General features: G+C 45.0%; 1 protein-coding gene across 1 annotated transcript in view; it reads left to right on the top strand.

Annotated features, from left to right (window-relative positions):
* The window catches only part of cpne5b (copine Vb), a 195182-nt gene that overhangs the window by 73552 nt on the left and 100114 nt on the right, over positions 1–21516 (top strand). The window contains exons 5-6 of the mRNA XM_016238961.1: positions 2129–2168; positions 2922–2998. Coding sequence (XP_016094447.1) covers positions 2129–2168; positions 2922–2998 — 117 coding nt within the window. The remainder of the gene's footprint in view (positions 1–2128; positions 2169–2921; positions 2999–21516) is intronic.

Below are 21516 nucleotides of genomic sequence, written 5' to 3'. Positions count from 1 at the left end.
AGTCAACCACACCTACCTAAAATAGCTCGTTCTAACACGCCCCCACATGTCTACGTCACGATGTGGGAAGATTTGCATTACGCCGCCCAAATGTTAACGCAAAGAAAGAAGGCGTAACTTTTATTCTCGCTGTAGTATTGTTGTTGCGCTTCGTCATGCCTGGAGCGGATCCGTGCTGGTAGCTGAGGACATACATCAACTTCGCGCTGTGGATTGCCGGATCGGCTTTCACCGTGGATGAAGCGTAGTCCAGCCCGGGGTCATCACATGTGGTTGCCGCACGCTCACCGGATGCTCCTTCGTCAAATCCACCGGCCACGCCGTTCTCAAACCCGCCTGCCTCCGCTCACTCAAGCCGGCCGCCGCTCACTCTAGGCCGCCGGCCGCCGCTCACTCTAGCCCACCGCCCTCCGCTCACTCTAGGCCTCCGGCCTCCACTCACTCTAGCCCGCCATGTGTTAGGGACTTTCGTTGTGAAAGCGAAACTACTTTGTTTGGCCTTCCCAAAGAGCACATGACTAGAAATCAGTGGTTAAGCTATATTTACAACACAGTTCCAGAACAGTTCAACCCAAATATTCAGATGTGTGCAGCGCATTTTATGGAGGACTGTTTCCTGATCCTGGTAGAGTAGACTACAATGCCGGCTGTTCTGACTCAAAGACTGTAAGTAAATTTTTTATATTTAAAGAATTTGCCACTGATGATTCAAACGCGAGTTTTGGGCAGTGTAGAGTAGTGCTTGTTGTTTGTCATTTCTCCGATCACAAATGCAGACATGGTTTTATGTTTATGCGGCACGATGCAATGCGTAAAAAGACAGTATAAGTCATTATAGTCCGTAATTATGTCCCCACTGGATGCAACAAATGCCTGGTTTGTAATGGGTTTTAATGTTTTTGTCTCGTCGCTCCGGGACACGGCATCACAGTATGTTAAGGGGCATAACATTTTCGTCACACGCGTGAGGTATTCGGCCAATCACAATGCACTGGATAGCTGGCCAATCAGAGCACATCTCACTTTTCAGACGATGAGCTTTGTAAAAATCGATGCGTTTCAGAAAGGTGGGGCATAGAGGATAAACAATAATGTACAGTATGTGGAGAATAATGTGTTTTTTTAACCTTAAACCGCATAAACACATTTCATTACACCAAATACACAAAATAATGTTCTTTTTAGCAACATCATATGACCCTTTTAAGACGTTCTCAAATCTTTTAACTGAGATTGTCTTAAGAAGAAAATGTCAGGCCTTTGCATTATCTGATTGGATGTGGGTTCCTGCCAAAGATTTGCTGATCAACTCAATGAAAAACACATCAGAGATTGTCTTTTTACTGTAATAATAACATAATAGTGTTGCGCCAGTCTTGAGGAGAGTCCAGCACTGAGAGTTCAGAACTCTATTGAAAAAATAATCGTAATTATAAAATTAAAAACAAGCTCCTTGTTTGTCTTGTTTTTGTAGAGTTTTTGGCTAAAAATCCACAACACATGATCATTATTTACATTATCAGTCATTGGTGTCATTTCTGAGTACTTTCTAGTAATCATGATGTGTATTGTTTGGAGCTAGTGTTTTATTGCAATGCTTAATATTTGAAACAACCCAATAATTTCGCTAAATGCCTTACCATTGGGAAATCAAGACAATTTGGAGGTATTCCTAAATTTAAGACTGATATTTAAGAACATTCTTTTCATTAATTCAGGTATTTGGCTTTACATCATTCTTAAGAACAAAGATAAGGACATTTTTAAGATGTTTCCTAATGTTTTTGAGAATACAAAATATTCTTAACTTTATTCTTAGGGTAGAAAAGAAGAAGAAAGTTATGTGAATCCAGCCAGAGATACATTGCTTTAATAGTAAAAGATAAAGTTTTTACTTTATGCACTTTATGAAACTGCTTTCTGTCAACAGCAAGCACGTTTGACCCTTATGTTGTTATGCACACTTACTTAAAAGACATTTTGTTTGTGTGTGTGGATATTTGAGCACTTGTCTATTAACGTGCTTGTTTTCTTTTAAAGTTTGTTTTAATGGCTTATCTTTTAATTAGCTACTCAGTGTGTTCGAAGACTTTGGATAACAGTGTTTTTTCCCCCCTACTTAATTCAGATATGATGTTGACTCTAAAAGTCCTGATCTTTCCAAACACGTAAGTAGTGCTGTAATATGATATGAATGAAAACATTAACATGCAAATCAGTTTCTTTTAAAAACAATATCCAAATATATTTTGGAATGCGCTCCACTTTTTGAAGAGAAAGTCATTGAGATGTTGTTACTTTCAATTTTAAATTTACATGGATATTTCTTTTAGTTGGGTCCACAGTTGATGGCTAATGTCATGAAACTGATATCATGTAATATATATACAGTTTTTTTTATGCTTTTTGAAGCCACATTTAAAACCTACAGGATTAAGTTTTGGATAATAAAACTAACTATTGTTATTTAAAAATTAAGTACAGCGTTTGAAGCCACTGGCATATGTACTTGTGCAGAAGCAACAAATGAGAAGAAAATCAATATGATTATGTGACAATATATTTGGATATATTTTATTCACATTCCTCCCCATTCCTGTGATTCTCATCACATTTCATTTAATGCATGCAAAGCGATCGTGTAGATCTACTAATTATCACTGTCTTCTCTGGTCTGATCATCCCCTAAATTTTGTGTGTTGTTGTCTGTGTGGCTGGTATTGTATTTTTGTCTTGTGCTTTCTGTTACATGCTGTGCTCTGTTGTAAACATGACCGTGCTCCTTCCCAGAAGCCCCTTGAACTATACGTACGTCTTTGACTTTCAATTCCCTACTATAAGAAGAGGGCAGAGCTTTGGTATTTGTTGAATATGATAAGCTCTTACCGCCTCTTCTGCTTGATCCTACCCGCTCCATCTAGGACTTTCTTGGCCAGATGTTCTGCACACTGGGCGAAATTGTGGGGTCGCCAGCCAGCCGACTGGAGAAACCTCTTGGGTGAGTAGAATTCAAATCACAGCTGTGTTTTCAAAAGTGTGCTTGCTGGAACTGTGCTAGCTTGTTTCCAGGGTCAAGTATTAGCCACACCTGCCGGTGTCAGGTACATCTAGCAGTCAGGATTTTTCCTTTCGGTCACACTTATTCATATTTTAAGCTATTAACAAACCATTAACTATGACTTTTGCCTCAATAAACTACTAATTTGCTGCTTATTAATAGTTAGTAAAGTAGTTGTTAAGTTTAGGTATTGGGTAGGATTACGGATGTAGAATATGGCCATGCAGAATACTTGCTTTATAATTATTAATAAACAGCCAATATGTTAATAATAGGCATGCTAATAAGCAACTAGTTAAGAGTAAGAATGGGTCCCTATACTAAAGTGTTACCGAAAAACGTTTGGAGCATTTTTTGTTCGTTATAAGTTTTTGTTTTTTAAAGTAGCGACTAAGCAGCCAGCAGCAGACAGTGAGCTGATAGCCTATATTTGATTAATTTGGCCTTCTCAAATCATCACGACTTGTTTAAAATAAAATCTATAGATATAAAACAGTTCAAGCATATAAATAAATAAATGTGCGCTGTATCCAATAGTTTGTGCGGAGAGTGCAAGCTAAAGCGTGCTTTGGCAGACATGGAGGCGCCAGCACAATCACTTTTTTTTTTGCTCATAAAGGTAAGAGTAATACATCTTTCCTAACTGTAAAGGGTCTACTTTTATTTGTGTGCACTCACAATATCAACAAAACATTGTGCATTTATAAAACAAACATGATGCGCTTTCTGACATCTCATCTTGACACATTCATGATAATTACTTTTGCTGGGGCTTTGCGGCAAGTTTTAGCCTATTGTGTGCATTTGAACGCCGAACTCTTCAGCTGTGCCGATGGCACGCATGCTGCTGCTGGCGGGACACTAAACACCGTTGAGCCGCTCTTGACAGTCGCGGTAGCACGGTCTCGTGTTGTTTCCACTAGCGTGCCAATTTTTTTTCATCACTAATTGATGGATGTCTAAAATATAAAAATAAGGAGAAGCCTAAATCAGGCCCGAGGCCCGGCCCGCATCTGAACTATGACGTGAAAATAGGCCCGAAGCCCAGCCCTAGGGGCGTAAAAAAGTCGGGGCCCGTTGGGTCCTGGCTGAAATGCAGGGCTGTAGTGACAAGGACACTGGGCACATGTGTAACAATAAAGTGTTACCCATTATTTATTTATTTATAAAAAACGATATGGTTGCACTTAATTTTAAGGTGCCCTCGTTACAGTGTAATTACACATTTAAGTACGGAATAATTTTAAGTATGGAAATAATCAATAACATGTACTTACTATAGGGGTTAGGAAAAGGGTTTGGTTTAGGGTTAGTTGCATGTAATTATGCATAATTTGCTGTTATTCCTAATGATAATAAATGTATATACTACTAATAAATAAATTAAATAAACAACAAATAAATAAATGTTTTGCATAAATAAATAAATAAATATAGAAATGTTTTTATATAATATATTTATGAGAATATTTGATATATTATTATATAAATACTTTTATAAATATATACGATTTTTTATATAAAAATATTTAAATTTTCATTTAGCAAGGATGCAATAAATTGACTTTTAGATTGTATCATGTTTACAAAATATATTCCACAAATAGCAGCTGTTTTCAGCATTGATAATAATAAGAAATGTTTCTTGAACAGAAAATCAGTATATTAATAATTATTTATTATTTGAATAATTTTTTATATAAAATGTTTTATTTTTATATAATCTTTTTATATATTAAAATACATATTTATGCTAGCCAGCACAGGTCATTGTGATTACTTACATTTGATTTGATTTGTTCTTTCCATTTTAAGCATATACAGGTGCATCTCAATAAATTAGAATGTCATGGAAAAGTTAATTTATTTCAGTAATTCAACTCAAATTGTGAAACTCGTGTATTATTGAGTTGAATTACTGAAATAAATGAACTTTTCCACGACATTCTAATTTATTGAGCTGCACCTGTATAATGTTGAATTTCCTAATAAATGTATGCATTTAGCAGACGCTTTTATCCAAAGCGACTTACAGTGCATTCAGGCTATACATTTTTTACCAGTATGTGTGTTCTCTGGGAATTGCACCCACGACATTTGCACTGCTAACGCAATGTTCTACCACTGAGCCACAGAAACATTGGTTGTAATATGTTAACTAATAAGGTTACTGGAAAGTTAACTCTGTTTTATTTATACGCCAAAACCAATTTTTAGTCAGATTTGGCGCTTGGCGAGTGTTAATTTTGCACCATGCTGTTTCAGTGTTGGAAGAGGATACATTAGCAAAAGCAGCTGTCTGTGGCCCATTTTTTCAAAAGCATTGTTAGTCTTTTTGTTTCCCTTTCATTGGCCCTGGTAGAGCAGTCCATCCAGATGGAGTCTGATTGTGGAGCGCATTATATTTGGCTGAGAAACTCTTTAATTAGAGAGGTACCCTGATGTGTGAGATCAACAGATATCAAGGCTTAGCTAGCGATCCTCATTAGCTATAACCGTGCATTGTGGGTAAACTTGTCAGAAGATAGTTTCCTTGGTGTAAAAATGTTGAGACATGCAACATTTCTGTGTTATCTCTTACAAAAGCAGAATCACGTATTTAGAAAGTCCCAAGGCAGACACAACTTTTAATGAGAGCTGGAATTAGATGGAAAAAGAATACTATACAGTAACTCATGCGGTTGTTTAGTACTGAAATCATTTGTGAACTGGGAAAGGCATTTACATGAGCTGTACATTAATGCAAATGACAATATTGTTTGGAAAATTACCCCCGTCTTGATTCAAGGCTTTCATACATGAAACACACAATGCATGTATTTCCCCGGAGCGCCTCTGAGTCAGTAGTCTGTGTTCAAAGCTTAAAGTATGTGTGCGTGTGGAGAACGTGAACAAGTTTTCCATTGATTGACTCAAAGAAACTCTTCTTGAGGGAATAACTGGACTCATAAAGCCCAGCAAACACACTAAATTGCCTCCTTCAGGCTTGTAGACTGTCTAATAAACTGAAAGGGATAACACAGTACGCTTCTGAGGCTGTGTGAACAAGAGTGAGGATATTCACTGTCAGGATGTGTGTTTCTATCACGTCTCAGAGAAATTCAGTTTTGCTGTGCTGCTGTTGTCGTGTGCAAGCTGCTTTAAGCCTGTATTCTGCTGCAGGCATTAAAAGAGATGCTGACCACAGGAGGCTTCCATGACATTGATGAAAAAGATCTAAAATCAGTAAACCTGAAAGTTTAATGTCTGCCTCGCCTGCCCCGAACGTGTCAAGGGTTTAAAGATCTGAGATTCTCATACAGGTACAGAGAGATCATATATATGCAACTTTCCATTCATAGGTGATAATTTGGTGTTCTGTTACTTTTATTAAAGGGGTCACAGGATGCTACATGCACTTTTAAAAGTTGTTTGAACTGAAATGTGTGTTGGCAGTGTGTACACAACCACCCTATAATGATAAAAATCCACCCAGTGTTTTTTTTAAATCTGGTTAAATGTTTTCCCCTTTCTCAAATCAAGCCGATCTCAGATGCCTGTCTGTGTGACGTCCCACAGACAGGCCCCTCCAACGATAGTTTGATTGACAGTAGTGTTTCAGCACAGACTGGACTGGTCATCAGTCCGCCATTGTTTTACCGCTGGAGCAGATGTAGACAAGAATGACTCCTAACAAGCGATTGAAGTGTTCTGTTGTTGGATGTAATAATGAACATAGCAGTCGTCATTTACTCCCGACATCTGAGCCGCTGAACTCGCAGTGGATTACACTGTTTCTGAAGGGAATGCGCCCCCGATCTACGTAAATCTATGTTCGCGCGAATCATTCATGATCCAGCCTCATCTACAGAAGAAGTGAGTATAATGTTTTGTAATGAATCCTTGGAAATCGCCTTTCCTAATAATGTGCTAATTAGCAAGTTTCACGATGAATGCGGCTAAAGTAAACAGTCTCTCTGAGAGCAGCTCGGAAGAGAGGGGCAGGGGTCAGCAGAGCTCATTAACATTTAAAGGAAAATGCTACAAAAACGGCTTGATCTGAAAAGAGTTGTTTTTGACAGGGTAAAAAAGGTGTTTTTTACACTACCATTGAGAAATTTTAACCAAACTATGATACAGACTTTTCATTAAAACCCTAAAGAATCACATCAACTTGTGGAAAATGGGCATCCTATGACCCCTTTAGAATCAACTGTTCTTTTTTCATTGGAGTGGGAAATACTCAAATCTGTTTTTAAATTTAACCTATACTGATAACCTTCATAGTAACACTACAGCTATGAAGAATCAAAGTTTTGTAGTTTTTCTTTTCTTTTCACAAGCAGTTTTTTCCAAAAGCAGAGGTAAATACTGATATATATAAGGTGCATATTGTAATACAAGTCAAGTCAAGTCACCTTTATTTATATACTGTAGTGCTTTTAACAATATAGATTGTGTCAAAGCAGCTTTACAGTATTCAATAGGAAAATAGTGTGTCAATAATGAAAAAGGACAATAGTAAACACTCAATTTTCAGTTAAAGGCAGTTCATTATTGAATTCAGTGGTCATCATCCAGCTCATTATTGAATTCAGTGATGTCATCATCCAGCTCAGTTCAGTTTAAATAGTATCTGTGCAATCAAGTCGACGATATCGCTGGAAAATAAGTGTCCCCAACTAAGCAAGCCAGAGGTGACAGCGGCAATAAACCAAAACTCCATCGGTGACAGAATAGAGAAAAAAAACCTTGGGAGAAACCAGGCTCAGTCGGGGGGGCCAGTTCTCCTCTGGCCAGACGAACCAGCAGGTTGTTCCAGCAAAGTCAGATTGTGTGGAGGACTCATCTGGTTCCTGTGGTCTTGTCCCAAATGGCCATCTAGGTGACAAGGTCTTCACTGGGGATCTGTCTCTGGGGCTCATCTAGTTGTTCTGGTCTCCGCTGACATTCAGGGCTATCAAGGTCATCTCTAGGGGCTGATCCACCATCTAGGCTGGATACGTACTAGATCCGGGTGACAGCAGTGACAATCTGATCTGGATACAGACTGGATGTGGTGGCTATGGTGACCTCAGAATAAGAAAGAAACAGACTAATATTAGCGTAGATGCATTCCTCTATCGATGTAACAAGTACATGGGGTGTTATGGGAAGTGTTCCCGGTTCCGGCTGACCTAATTAATGCAGCCTAACAATCCTTTAACTTTTGAATATTAGAAATGTGTTAGTGTGTTATGTGTAAGCCAGGCTAAAGAGATGGGTCTTTAATCTAGATTTAAACTGACAGTGTGTGTCTGCCTCCCGAACAATGTTCTGTAGATTATTCCAGAGTTTGGGCGCTAAATGGGAAAAGGATCTGCCGCCTGCAGTTGATTTTGATATTCTAAGTATTATCAAATTGGCAGAGTTTAGAAAATGCACGTTTTACGTTTAATACGTGGAGGACTATAATGCAATAAGAGTTTGCTCAAATACTGAGGTGCTAAACCATTCAGGGCTTTATAAGTAATTAGCAAGATTTTAAAATCTATACGATGTTTAATAGGGAGCCAGTGCAGTGTTGACAGAACCGGGCTAATATGGTCATACTAAGTAAGAACTCTAGCTGCTGCATTTTGGACCAGCTGGAGTTTGTTTATTAAGCATGCAGAACAACCACCCAATAAAGCATTACAATAATCTAACCTTAAGGTAATGAACGCATGAATTAACGTTTCTGCATTTGACATTGAGAGCATAGGTCGTAATTTAGATATATTTTTGAGATGGAAAAATGCAGTTTTACAAATGCTAGAAATGTGGCTTTCAAAGGAAAGATTGCTATCAAATAGCACACTTAGGTTCCTAACTGATGATGAAGAATTGACAGAGCAACCATCAAGCGTTAGACAGTATTCTAGGTCATTACATGCAGAGGTTTTAGGTCCGATAATGGTCTCTGTTTTTTCAGAATTAAGCAGTAAGAAATTACTCGTCATCCAGCTTTTTATATCGACTATGCATTCCGTTAGTTTTTCAAATTGGTGTTTTTCCAGGCCGCAAAGAAATATAGAGCTGAGTATCATCGGCATAACAGTGAAAGCTAACACCATGTTTCCTGATGATATCTCCCAAGGGTAACATGTAAAGTGTGAAAAGTAATGGCCCTAGTACTGAGCTTTGAGGTACTCCATACTGCACTTGTGATCGATATGATACCTTTTCATTCACTGCTACGAATTGATGGCGCTCAGATAGGTACAATTTGAACCATGCTAATGCACTTCCACTAATGCCAGCAAAGTTTTCTAGTCTATTCAAAAGAATGTTGTGGTTGATAGTGTCGAATGCAGCGCTAATAGAGAGATACAACCACTATTAGATGATAAGAGCAGGTCATTTGTAACTCTAATGAGAGCAGTCTCAGTACTATGATACGTTATAAATCTTGACTGGAAATCCTCACTGATAAATTTTTTTTCTCTAAGAAGGAATACAATTGTGAGGATACTACCTTTTCTAGTATCTCTGATATAAAAGGGAGATTCAAGATCGATCTGTAATTAACTAGTTGTTAGGGGTCAAGTTGTGGCTCCCTTTCAGTCAGTCATTCTCGATGTCACGTCAGATGACCGACGAATTGGGATCTCGCTTAGACAGACCAATCCACTTTGAGTGTAAACTAAACGAGCCAATGCACATTGGCATGTGATTATTGCATCCAGCTGTCGCTGATCACAGCTTGAGTATAAGTAGGCAGCTGGTGGAGCGCATATTCAGCTTTTCGCTTCGGAGCCGAGCGATCTCATTGTTCTGCTCCTGATCTTCTGCTTCAGTGAAACTACGAGTTTGAGTACAAGCAGGCTCTTACGAAGCTCTCATGCTGGTGGTACGGAGCTTCAGTGGCGGTGGTTCTTCCCATGTCGAGTGGGTTGCACACATCAGGCTGCACTACCCCCTGTTTGTGTTGCAGGCGGCCATCTCCCCTGTGCGCTTCAGCACACTAAAAGAGCAGTTCTAAAAGAGAATTCACGGGTGGAACGTCTTTTTAAAGACTCGTCTTTTTGAGTGAGCCAGACTTTTCTGGAGAGGATGATCTGGCGGCGATCCAGCAGTGGCGGATTTGGATCCAGAAATGATGGCTATGCTTTTCCGGGCCGTTGAGCTCGAGTGGAAACCTCCACTGTGTCCCGAACACTTGAGGCTGGACGATTGGTTTCTCAGAGTGGCTCGCGCTGGTTCTCAGGGCCCCACTCCGGTGCCTTTTTTCCCAGAGGTGCATGATGAGCTCACTGGGTCGTGGAAGGCACCTTTCACTGCCAGAAACCGCCCCAGTGGTTCGTCCTCCCTTACCACCCTTGATGGAGGGGCAGCGTGGGGGGTATACGGAAGTCCCTCCGGTGGAGCGGTCGGTTGCGATGAAATTGTGTCCAAATACCGCTGCCACCTAGCGGGGCAAGCCGTTGCTCCCCTCCCGGGCCTGTAGTTACTTGTTGGCCCTGACTGGCAGTGCTTATGCGGCCTGTGGAGAAGCTGCCTCTGCCCTACACACCTACACGCCATGGCGTTGTTGCAGGTTCATCAGGCCAAGGCACAGAAGGACGTGCACGAGGGTGGTCACGACCCAGAAGTTCTCAAAGAACTCCGTACCGCTACTGACCTCGCGCTATGAGTGACGAAGTTCACTGCGCTGTCTCTAGGCCATGCGATGTCCACTATGGTGGTCCAGGAGCGCCATCTCTGGCTGTGTCTGGCCGACAAGCGAGACGGACAAGACATGATTCTTGAATGCCCCCGTGTCCCAGACCCGCCTGTTCGGCTAGAACTTTGCCCAGCAGTTCTCCGCTGCCCAGAAGCAAACTGAGGCCATCAGGCACATTCTGCCCCGGCGTGCAGCTGCTGCCTCCACATGGCCGCGCAGCATACGCAGCAGCCTCCAGCAAAGCAGCGCCGTGGAGTCGGTCGCAGGGCAGCCGCCCCGCCCGTCTAGGCCCCCGCCAAACCTGGCGGCAAGCGCAAGAGCAAGAGGCCCTGAGACGGGCGACCCAGAGATGGAGGGACCTGCTCTTCGGGAGATGGTGAACGCTCCACTCCCTCCCCCGGAGGATGGCCGGGCGGAGAATCTTTTGTTTCTTTTTTCCCCGCCACTGACTTCACGGTCAGTGGTACCCAAAAACTCGACAAAAGAGCAATTTCCTCTATATCTGGGTCCCCGGAGGACAGGGAGCTGTGGACGGGCCAGTCTCGGATCACACTCACCCTCCTCTCTCGCCAGTGAGCAGCTGTGGGCGGTCAAACATACTACTCACGCACCCTCTGCCCGAACGCAGATGAGTGTTGCACACACGCTGACCCCGCTTCGGACTAGCAATGAGACGCCCGGGCCGGGTCCCTGCGTTCCTCCTCGCTGCCCCACCACGGGTACGTCGGTGGTTCCATTGGTGCCACTTGTACGGTTTCTGGGAGCCTGGCTAGCACTTCGCAGCCTGTCTCGTTGGCTCCGTTAGACCATCAGACTCGGCTATGTGATTCAGTTCGCCCAGCGCCCTCCCAAGTTCAGGGCCGTCCACTTTACTTCGGTGAAGGCAGCAGATGCCCCCGTCTTGCTTGCAGAGATCGCAGTCCTACTGGCGAAGGATGCGATAGAGCCGGTTCCTCCAGCCGATAAGAGGACGGGGTTTTTCAGCCCTTACTTCATTGTGCCCAAAAAATGGGGCATGGGTTGAGACTAATCTTGGATCTGCGCATCTTGAACCGGGCCCTTCACAAGCTCCCGTTCAAGAAGCTCACGCAGAAGCGCATCTTCAGGTGCATCCGTCCCAAAGATTGGTTTGCAGTGATCGACCTGAAGGACACGTACTTCCATGTGTCGATCCTTCTGTGCCACAGGCCATTCCTGCGGTTTGCGTTCGAAGGACGGGCATATCAGTACAAGGTCCTGCCCTTGTTGCGGAGGCGGCCCTTGTTCCCCTGAGAGAACAGGGCATTCACATTCTCTACCTCGACGACTGACTCATTCTGGCTCAGTCTCAGGATCAGTTGTGCGAACACAGGGACTTGGGGCTCCGGCACCTCAGCCAGTTGGGCCTTCAGGTCAACTGGGAAAAAAGCAAACTCTGCCCGATGCAGAGGATCTCTTTTCTCGGTATGGAGTTGGACTCGGTCGAACAGACAGCACGCCTCATGCAGGAACATGCCCAGTCGGTGTTGAACTGCTTGAATACGTTCAAGAGCAGGGGGGCAGTCCCACTGAAACAGTTTCAGAGACTTCTGGAGCATATGGCAACTGTAGAGGCAGTCACGCCGCTGGAGCTACTCCATATGAGACCGCTTCAGCACTGGCTCCATGGCTGAGTCTCGAGGTGGGCGTGGCAACGCAGCACTCACCAGGTCCAAGTCACACCAGCCTGCCGCCAAACCTTCACCCTGTGGTCAGACCTGGCATTTCTCCGGGAAGGAGTGCCCCTAGAACAGGTCTCCAGGCATGCTGTGGTTTACACGGATGCCTCAACCACCGGCTGGGGGGCCACGTTCGATGGGCTTGCAGTGTCAGGGGTTTGGACGGGCCCCTAACTGCACTGGCACATCAATTGCCTCGAGTTGCTGGCAGTGCACCTTGCCTTGATCCGTCTCAAAGTGCGCTTACGAGGCAAGCACGTACTAGTCCGTACGGACAACACTGCGACCGTTGCGTACATCAACCGACAAGGTGGTCTATGCTCCCGTCGCATGTCGCAACTCGCCCGCCACCTCCTCCTCTGGAGTCAGAAGTCACTTCGTGCCATTCACATTCCTGGTCTGCACAACCGGGCAGCTGACGAGCTGTCATGAGCTGCGCTCCCAGGGGAATGGAGACTCCATGCCCAGACGGTCCAGCTGATTTGGAGTCGTTTCGGAGCCGCTCAGGTAGACCTGTTTGCCTCTCCAAAAACTTTTCACTGCCAGTTGTTTTACTCCCTGACCGAGGGAACACTCGGCACGGACGCACTGGCACACAGCTGGCCGCGGGGCCTGCGCAAGTATGCGTTTACCCCAGTGAGCCTTCTAGCACAGACACTGTGCAAGGTCAGGGAGGATGAGGAGCAGGTCCTGTTAGTGGCACCCTATTGGCCCACCCGGACCTGGTTCCCGGAAATAATGCTCCTCGTGACAGCCCCTCCTTGGCCGATTTCTCTGAGGAAGGATCTACTGACTCAGAGAAGGGGCACCCAGTGGCCTCTGGAAACTTCACGTCTGGTCCCTGGATGGGACACGGAGGTTCTAGGTGACCTACCCCAAGAGGTAGTTGACACCATCACTTCGGCCAGCGCACCGTCTACGAGACACGCTTACGCCTCGAAGTGGAACCTGTTCGTCGAGTGGTGCTCTTCTCACCGAGAAGACCCCCGAAGATGCCCAGTCAGAGTCGTGCTGTCCTTCTTGCAGCAAGGGTTGAAGCAAAGGCTGTCTCCCTCCACCCTAAAAGTCTATGTCGCTGCGATTGCTGCTAACCACGACCCCGTAGAAGGGAAGTCGCTAGGGAAGCATGACCTGATCATCAGGTTCCTTAGGGGGGCGAGAAGGCTAAGTCCTCCATGGCCCCTCTCTATACCCTCTTGGGACCTGACTCTAGTGTCAGAGCACTACAGCAGGGCCCATTTGAACCTATGCAGACAGTCAAGCTAAAGTTTCTGTCAATGAAAACTTTGCTCCTGCTTGCATTGGCCTCCATCAAGAGGGTAGGGGACCTGCATGCATTTTCGGTCGACGAATCGTTCCTAGAGTTTGGGCCGGCTGACTCCCAGGTAACCCTGAGGCCCCAGCCCGGTTATGTGCCCAAGGTTGAGCCACGTTTGCTAGATTCTATAGCATTTGTGTGTAGCCGGTATCCTCCTGTGTTCTCACCTCAAACGGGTAGAAGCACTGAGAGGCCCCGGCTTCGGGTCGGCTTGCTAAAACCGCTCCAGAGAGTCCATATCATAGACCCTGTTGAGCTCCTCCATCCCCTCAGCAGCCAGACGTGGCGGAGCTTCCGGTGCCAGACCCTCACTCGATGAATCCATGAGAACTGGTAGAGGGCTGGGTTCCATATGTAGAGACCTAAGTGGATCCCATATGTGTAAAGGACATGGTATAGCCTCAGAGCCCGTGTTTCCCCGGCAGACTTCCTGCTATTTTCCAAAAGGGTTACAATCACCTCTAATCTTCCATATGTGCCTAAACGGTTGTTCATATGTGTAAGTGCTCCCGAAACCTCCTTCGGGAAGGATGGGGCTTCCGCAACATCCCTGTTCCAAGTGGTACGGGTACGTTTTCCCAGTGTTATCCAGTCTTAATGAGTGGGTAGTGCCATAGCAGCAGTAGCTGGTCTTCTTGTGGTAAGCCCTGGCCTGCGCCAAAAGTAAGGGCGCAGGAGGCTTCCACAGGACACTGGAAGGGGCAGTAGCTATGACGCTTTGGTAGGGATCCCAATTCGTCGATCATCCGACGTGACGTTGAGAGTGACCGACTGAAAGGGAATGTCTCAGTTATGTATGGTAACCCCCATTCCCTGAAGGAGGGAACGGAGATGTCCCGTCCCGTAGCCATAGTTTCTGTACCACCGCTGAGCGGCCAGGTTACTGGCTCGGCTCCTCAGCGAAAACGTGAATATGCGCTGCACCAGCTGCCTACTTATACTCACGCTGCGATCAGTGACAGCTGGATGCAATAATCGCATGCCAATGTGCATTGGCTCGTTTAGTTTATACTCGAAGGGGAATGGGCTCTCTAAGCGAGATCCCAATTCGTCGGTCATCCGACGTGACGTCTACGTTCCCTCCTTCAGGGAACGAGGGTTACCATACGTAACCAAGACGTTTTTTAATGAGTGGCTTAATAATAGCCAGTTTGAAGGTTTTGGGGACATATCCTAATGACAATGACTAATTAATAATAGTCAGAAGAGGATTTATGACTTCTGTAAGCACCTCTTTTAGGAGCTTAGATGGAATAGGGTCTAACATATATGTTGTTGGTTTAGATGATTTAACAAATGTATACAGTTCTTCCTCTCCTATAGTAAAGAATGAGTGGAATTGTTCCTCAGGGGATCTATAGCGCACTATCTGATGCGATACTGTAGCTGATGGCTGCATGGTTACAATTTTATCTCTAATAGTATTGATCTTGGAAGTAAAGTAGTTCATAAAGTCATTACTGCTGTGCTGTTGGGAAATATCAACACCCGTTGATGCTTTACTTTTTGTTAATTTAGCCACTTTAAATAAATACCTGGGGTTATGTTTGTTTTCTTCTATAAGAGACGAAAAGTAATCAGATCTAGCAGTTTTTAATGCTTTTCTGTAGGATAGGTTTCTGTTACATCAAGTTGTTCTGAGCTATTGGATATCCTATGGAATTGAGATAGATCAGGAAGATTACTTACAAAGCAGTCTTTTGTGGTAGAACGTCTCAGGTTACACATGTAACCATGGTTCCTCGAGGGAACGAGACGCTGTGTCGGAGGACACTTTGGGAATGCCCTTCAGCGTAACCGGCTCTGAACCCCGTGTGTAATCAGTCCAATAGATGGGCAAGACGTCACGTGCGGGTGACGTAATGACCAGGAAGCTATAAAAGCACGTGAGGTGAAACCGGCGTCAGCTTCTAGGAGTGAAGCAAGCGCTGGCATAGATGCCGGAAGTATGGCCCCAAGACGCAGCTTCTCGTTCCCTCGAGGAACCATGGTTACATGCGTAACCTGAGATGTTCCTCTTCAGGAACTCGAGCTGCATCGGAGGACGCTCTGTCTAGTGTGGAAGCCTGCACAGCTAGGGCGAGAGGACAGAAGAGCCGGGAGTGGCTCGCATATCTAGGCCATAGAACCTGACAAAGGTTAGGGGCGTGGACCATCCCGCAGCGTCGCAGATGTCCTGCATCGAGACACCTGCCAAGAAGGCCTTGGAGGCCGCCACACTTTTGGTAGAATGAGCTTTGACCCCTAGAGGCGAAGGGAGATCAAAGGACTCATAGGCGATAGAAATGGCATCTACTATCCACCGACTGAGGGTCTGTTTTGTAGCTGGAAGACCTCTCTTAGGGGGACCATAACAAACAAGCAGTTGGTCCGCCCTTCTCCACAGGGCAGCTCTGTGGACTTATGCGTCCAGTGCTCGCACTGGACACATACAGTTAAGCTTCTGCTTCTGTGATCAGTCTTGGCTGGTCCCTGAAGCGCACAATCACACTGGTGTGATTAGAACGTTCAGTGCGTCATGTGATCAACTGCTGAATTCAAATCCGCTTCTGCGCTTCTGTGCTTTGGCTGGCGCGGAGCCAGATCGGACGCGCTGAACGCTTGTCATATTATCACAAATATTCAATGTTTTCAACCATATAATGCTTATTTTAAGTTCCAGACATTTAAATACACATAAGTACTAGCAAAACCATACCTTTATAGTTTGTAAAATACACGCTGATGTCTATGGAAACGCAATAATGATCATTACAAATATAATCTGATGACATGTTTTATTGATATCATAAACACATAGTGTAGGTAACAATAACGTTTACTCTATTCTTCTCCCAGTTCACTGGAGACTTTAACGTGTTTCGGGAGAAAAGGATGAATTGCGTGTTGTAAATCCCACAGCTCGGATTCAGCGCGAACTAACATGGCGGCGCCCATCACATGCTATAGATCAACTAACACGGTCATTATAAAAGTGTTTAAACTACCAAATACATTTTACTTGCACATATTTCAGAATCGGAATATCAGATATTTCATAATATAGTGAGCATGTTTGTGAATATTTTGAATAAAAAAGGAAAAAGGAAATAAAAGCGTTCCATGTGTCACACAGCAGTATTGTGGCTGCGTTGTGTCACATGACAAGCATGACGTGTTGCCATGGAAACAATAAGGCGATACGTTCTAAAATAATGGTTGCCTAAAAAAACTTACGCTGGGGGCTCAGCTAGATCCCACAGCTCGGATTCAGCGCGAACTAACATGGCGGCGCCCATCACATGCTATAGATCAACTAACACGGTCATTATAAAAGTGTTTAAACTACCAAATACATTTTACTTGCACATATTTCAGAATCGGAATATCAGATATTTCATAATATAGTGAGCATGTTTGTGAATATTTTGAATAAAAAAGGAAAAAGGAAATAAAAGCGTTCCATGTGTCACACAGCAGTATTGTGGCTGCGTTGTGTCACATGACAAGCATGACGTGTTGCCATGGAAACAATAAGGCGATACGTTCTAAAATAATGGTTGCCTAAAAAAACTTACGCTGGGGGCTCAGCTAGAATATTTTAAACTCACGTGCGAAAGGGTTAACTGGGTTGAGCTGACGGTCACCACATCAAGAAGTGAAAAGTTTCCACTTCAAGGCGTACAGTTTCCTCGTTGAGGGAGCTCTGGATTGGAGGATGGTCTCAACTACCTCGGTTGAGAGACCGGAAGCTATGAGTTGTGCCCCCTCAGGGGCCACACCCACAACTTCCACAGCTCCGGGCGAGGGTGGATGATCGTACCCTCCGCCTGTGAGAGGAGATCTCTCCTGATGGGAACCATGGAGTGCCGTTGAGAAGAGAAATCAGGCCCGAGAGCCATACTCGGCCCAGCCAGAACGGGGCTACTAACAGAAGTGCACTCTCTCCGCAAACAGGTCCACCTGAGCCTGTCCAAAAACTATCCATATCTGCTTCACCACCTCAGGGTCATCAGACCCAGCAGTCTCTGAAACTGCTTGACAGTGAGTGACCGGCCGGCTTTCTCTGACTTTCACGACTGCGGTGAGGACCGACTCGATCCGAGCAGGGGACATACGTGCCTGCATCGTGGTCGAATCCCACACCACGCCTAGATAAGTGGTCCTCTGTAATGGAGAAAGCACACTTTTCTTGGCATTTAGTCTCAACCCCAGCTCTCTCATGTGGGCAAGAACGACATCTCGATGTCGAACCACTGTCTGCTCTGATTGAGCTAAAATCAAACAATCGTCGATATAGTGCCAGCGTGGCAGCGTGGGCATAATCCCGTTGAAATGAAGTGGAGGAGAACCAAACTGGATTCTGTAGCCTCTCTCTAGAGTGTGCAGGACCCACTGAGACATATTTGGCAGTAGTTTCCACGCTGCCAAAGAATCTACTAAGATCTACCAAAGAATCTCGAGACTAACCTCTGGTGTAATGAGAGCAGCTAGCTCAGTGCCCTGTAACAGCGGACCGGCAGGAGACAACCAAACCAGCTGCTTTAGAGACCTCCGCGGAGGTGGTGAGCCTCTTAGCACCGTTACGTTCCCGGGCGGTGACTGAGAGGGGTGCTCGCGGGAGACCGCTGCGCCCTGTAACTCTGGCAGGGTTAGCAGACCGATCTCCTGAGGGCACTGAGGCGAGACGGACACCGTGTAATGCGGTGAAAGCCGCTCCACCCCAGAGGGGCCTGCCCTCATGAGTCCTAGGCCAGTGGCATCAGGACTTCTTGGCCGAGGACCTCTTAGTCTTAAGTACGGTCCGCTGATCCCGCTTAGACTTCGAGGCCCCCGACCTAGAGTGTCGCTTTAACTTGCGGTTCCGACGCGGAGGAGCACGTGTGGCAACGCTCTGTTTTTGTGCCTCCCTGTATGAGGAGCTGGTACTCGGAGGGAGCTGCTCCTGCCCAGCAGCCCCCAGAGCTAGAGAGCGGCGAGGGAGGAACCGCTGGAATGCCGCCGCCTATTTACGAGCCTCCTGGTACCTACTGACAACGGAATTGATGGCATCGCCAAACAGGCCAAAATGTGCAAGCGGGCCATCCATGAGGCAGACATTATCTCTCTCTTTCATGTCTGATAAGGTCAGCCATAAATGCCTCTCTGCCGCCACCATAGCTGCCATTGACCTGCCGATGGCATGGGTGGTCTCCTTAGTGGCACGGAGAGACAAATCAGCAGTCCTCCTGAGCTCAGTAATCTTCAGATTTGATCTGCTCACGCTCATCTAGCTCCTTAAGCAGGTCGGCTTGGTACGCCTGTAACACCACCATGGTGTGCAGACACGCACCAGCCTGACCCGCTGCCGAGTACCCTTTGCCCACCAGTGCTGATGTAGTACGTAGCGGCTTGGAGAGCAATGCCGGAGCGTTTAAAGATGATGCCGCGTCAGGCGACAGATAGCTCGCGAGAGTCTGTTCTACCCAGGGTATCGTCTTATAACCGCGCCCACTCATCCCCGCCACATTGCCATAATAATCAGAAGTGAGGATAACGAGGTGGGCCGAGAAGGGTCTTCCCCACGACCTCGACACCTCGGAAAAAAGGCAGGCCACGGAACGAGTTACCACCTCTAAGAGCTCCTCATACTGGGGCGATTGAGGGGGCGAATCCTCATCGACGCCCACCACATCAACCTCCTCGGAGGAAGACAGGTGGAGCGTCGAGCCCGTTCCCCGGGGGGATGTAACCACAGAGCAGGCTTCCGATCCCAGAGAATGGGCACTGGATCTGGCAGGTGAGGAAGAAGATAGGGACTCGCCCATCTCCATTCCCTCCACCAGATCCATCTGCGAACCCCACGAGCGTAATTGCCGCTCCGCCTCGACGAAAGCGGGACCAGTGCCACGGGGAACGCTAGAGAAGGCTCCCTCCGAAGTCCCTCTCGAGAGAGAGCCGACTCAGCATGCTCCGGTCCCAGGCAGACAACGCACAAACTGTGTGTATCCCCACCCGTAATATAACGTGGGCAGGGAGGAACACACAGCCTGAAACGCTGCCTGCCCTCGCCCTTACTTATATGTTTCTTTTTGTCTTGTGCTTTAGACATTATGGACAAAACAACATCAAATAAGACTTACAAAAGGATATCAGACTGACACACACACAGAGCGCTTGCTAAATGACAAAAAGCTGACGCCGGTTTCACCGCACGTGCTTTTATAGCTTCCTGGTTATTACATCACCCGCCCTTGACGTCTCGCCCATCTATTGAACTGATTACACACGGGGTTCAGAGCCGGTCACGCTGAAGGGCGTTCCCAAAGCGTCCTCCGATGCAGCTCGAGTTCCTGAAAAGGATGTGATGGTTCTACCATACTTGTAACAAGGAGTATAATTTACAGTTTTAGCTATATGGAGTTTGCACAATGCTAGATAATGATCTGAGATATCATCGCTTTGCTGCAGTATTTCAATTCCACGTGACAGTATTAAATCTAGAGTATGATTTCGACAATGAGTCCTGACATGTGTTGTCTAACCCCAATAGAGTTCAGAATGTATATGAATGCTGATCCCAATGTATATTTTTCATTATCAACATGGATATTAAAATCACCAACAATTAAAACTTTATCTGCAGCCAGCACTAACTCAGATAGAAAATCAGCAAATTCTTTAATAAAGTCTGTATGATGCCTTGGTGGCCTGTATACAGTAGCCAGTACAAACATTATAGGGGAATTATCATTAACACTTGTTTCTCTGGATAATGTGATATGAAGCACCATTACTTCAAACGAGTTATACTTGAAGCCAGCCCTCTGAGAAATACTGAATTTTTTTGTATAAATTGTAGCAACACCTCCCCCTTTACCTTTTGGATGCAGCTCATGTTTATAACAGTAATCTTGGGGGTAGACTCATTTAAAATAATGTAATCATCAGGTTTTAGCCAGGTTTCTGTCAAACTGAGCACATCAAGGTTTTTTTTATCAGTGATCATATCATTTACAAAAAGTGCTTTAGTAGAAAGGGACCTGAAACTCAATAAGCCAAGCTTTATAATTTGTTTCTCTGTATTATATACATTTTTTATTTGATGAACATCAATTAAATTGTTACTGTTACATTGGTTTGGACATTTTTTGTATTTTCCAGTTCGAGGAACAGACACAGTGTGATATCTAGATGAAAGGGTCTCTATATGCTGAGAATTAACTGACTTCTGTGACGTGAGGCGGCTAGCAGAAAACGGTAATAGATGCAAATAGAAACGCGAATGACAAGCTAACCGGCTAATGAATGCTATCGCACTTCACGTGCACTGCACTCGCGGTTTAAAATTAAAAGCGAACATCAAATTAGTCAGATTAGTTTGATAGATAATATCGGATATATGGTGGGAATTAAGTTATATTTAATCACTTTAAACAACAGAGAGTGACAGTAAGATAGAAATTCGACAGAAAAGCAAAGCTACACGGAGCTACAATCACAAACCACTCAGCAGCACGGCAGACCAATACTAATATAAACACATAAACACAAACAAAAAGCACCATAACACCCATGATGCTTTAATAATGCAAAAATCTTAATTTAAAGGGGTCATATGATGCAATTTAATTTTTTCCTTTCTCTTCGGAGTGTTACGAGCTTTTGGTGCATAAAGAAGATCTGTAAAGTTGTCCAAAGAGATATTCTTTATAAAAGTTAAGACTTGTCCACGCCCTCCTAAAACGGCTCGTTTAAACACGCCCCCACATGTCTACGTCACTGTGTGGGAAGATTTGCATAAGACTGCCCAAATGTTCAC

Source organism: Sinocyclocheilus grahami, unplaced genomic scaffold, assembly GCF_001515645.1.
Source record: "Sinocyclocheilus grahami isolate Dianchi unplaced genomic scaffold, SAMN03320097.WGS_v1.1 scaffold552.1, whole genome shotgun sequence".
Lineage (NCBI taxonomy): Eukaryota > Metazoa > Chordata > Actinopteri > Cypriniformes > Cyprinidae > Sinocyclocheilus > Sinocyclocheilus grahami.
The sequence above is the reverse complement of the archived record's forward strand: the minus strand, read 5'-3'. Positions and strand labels throughout refer to the sequence as shown.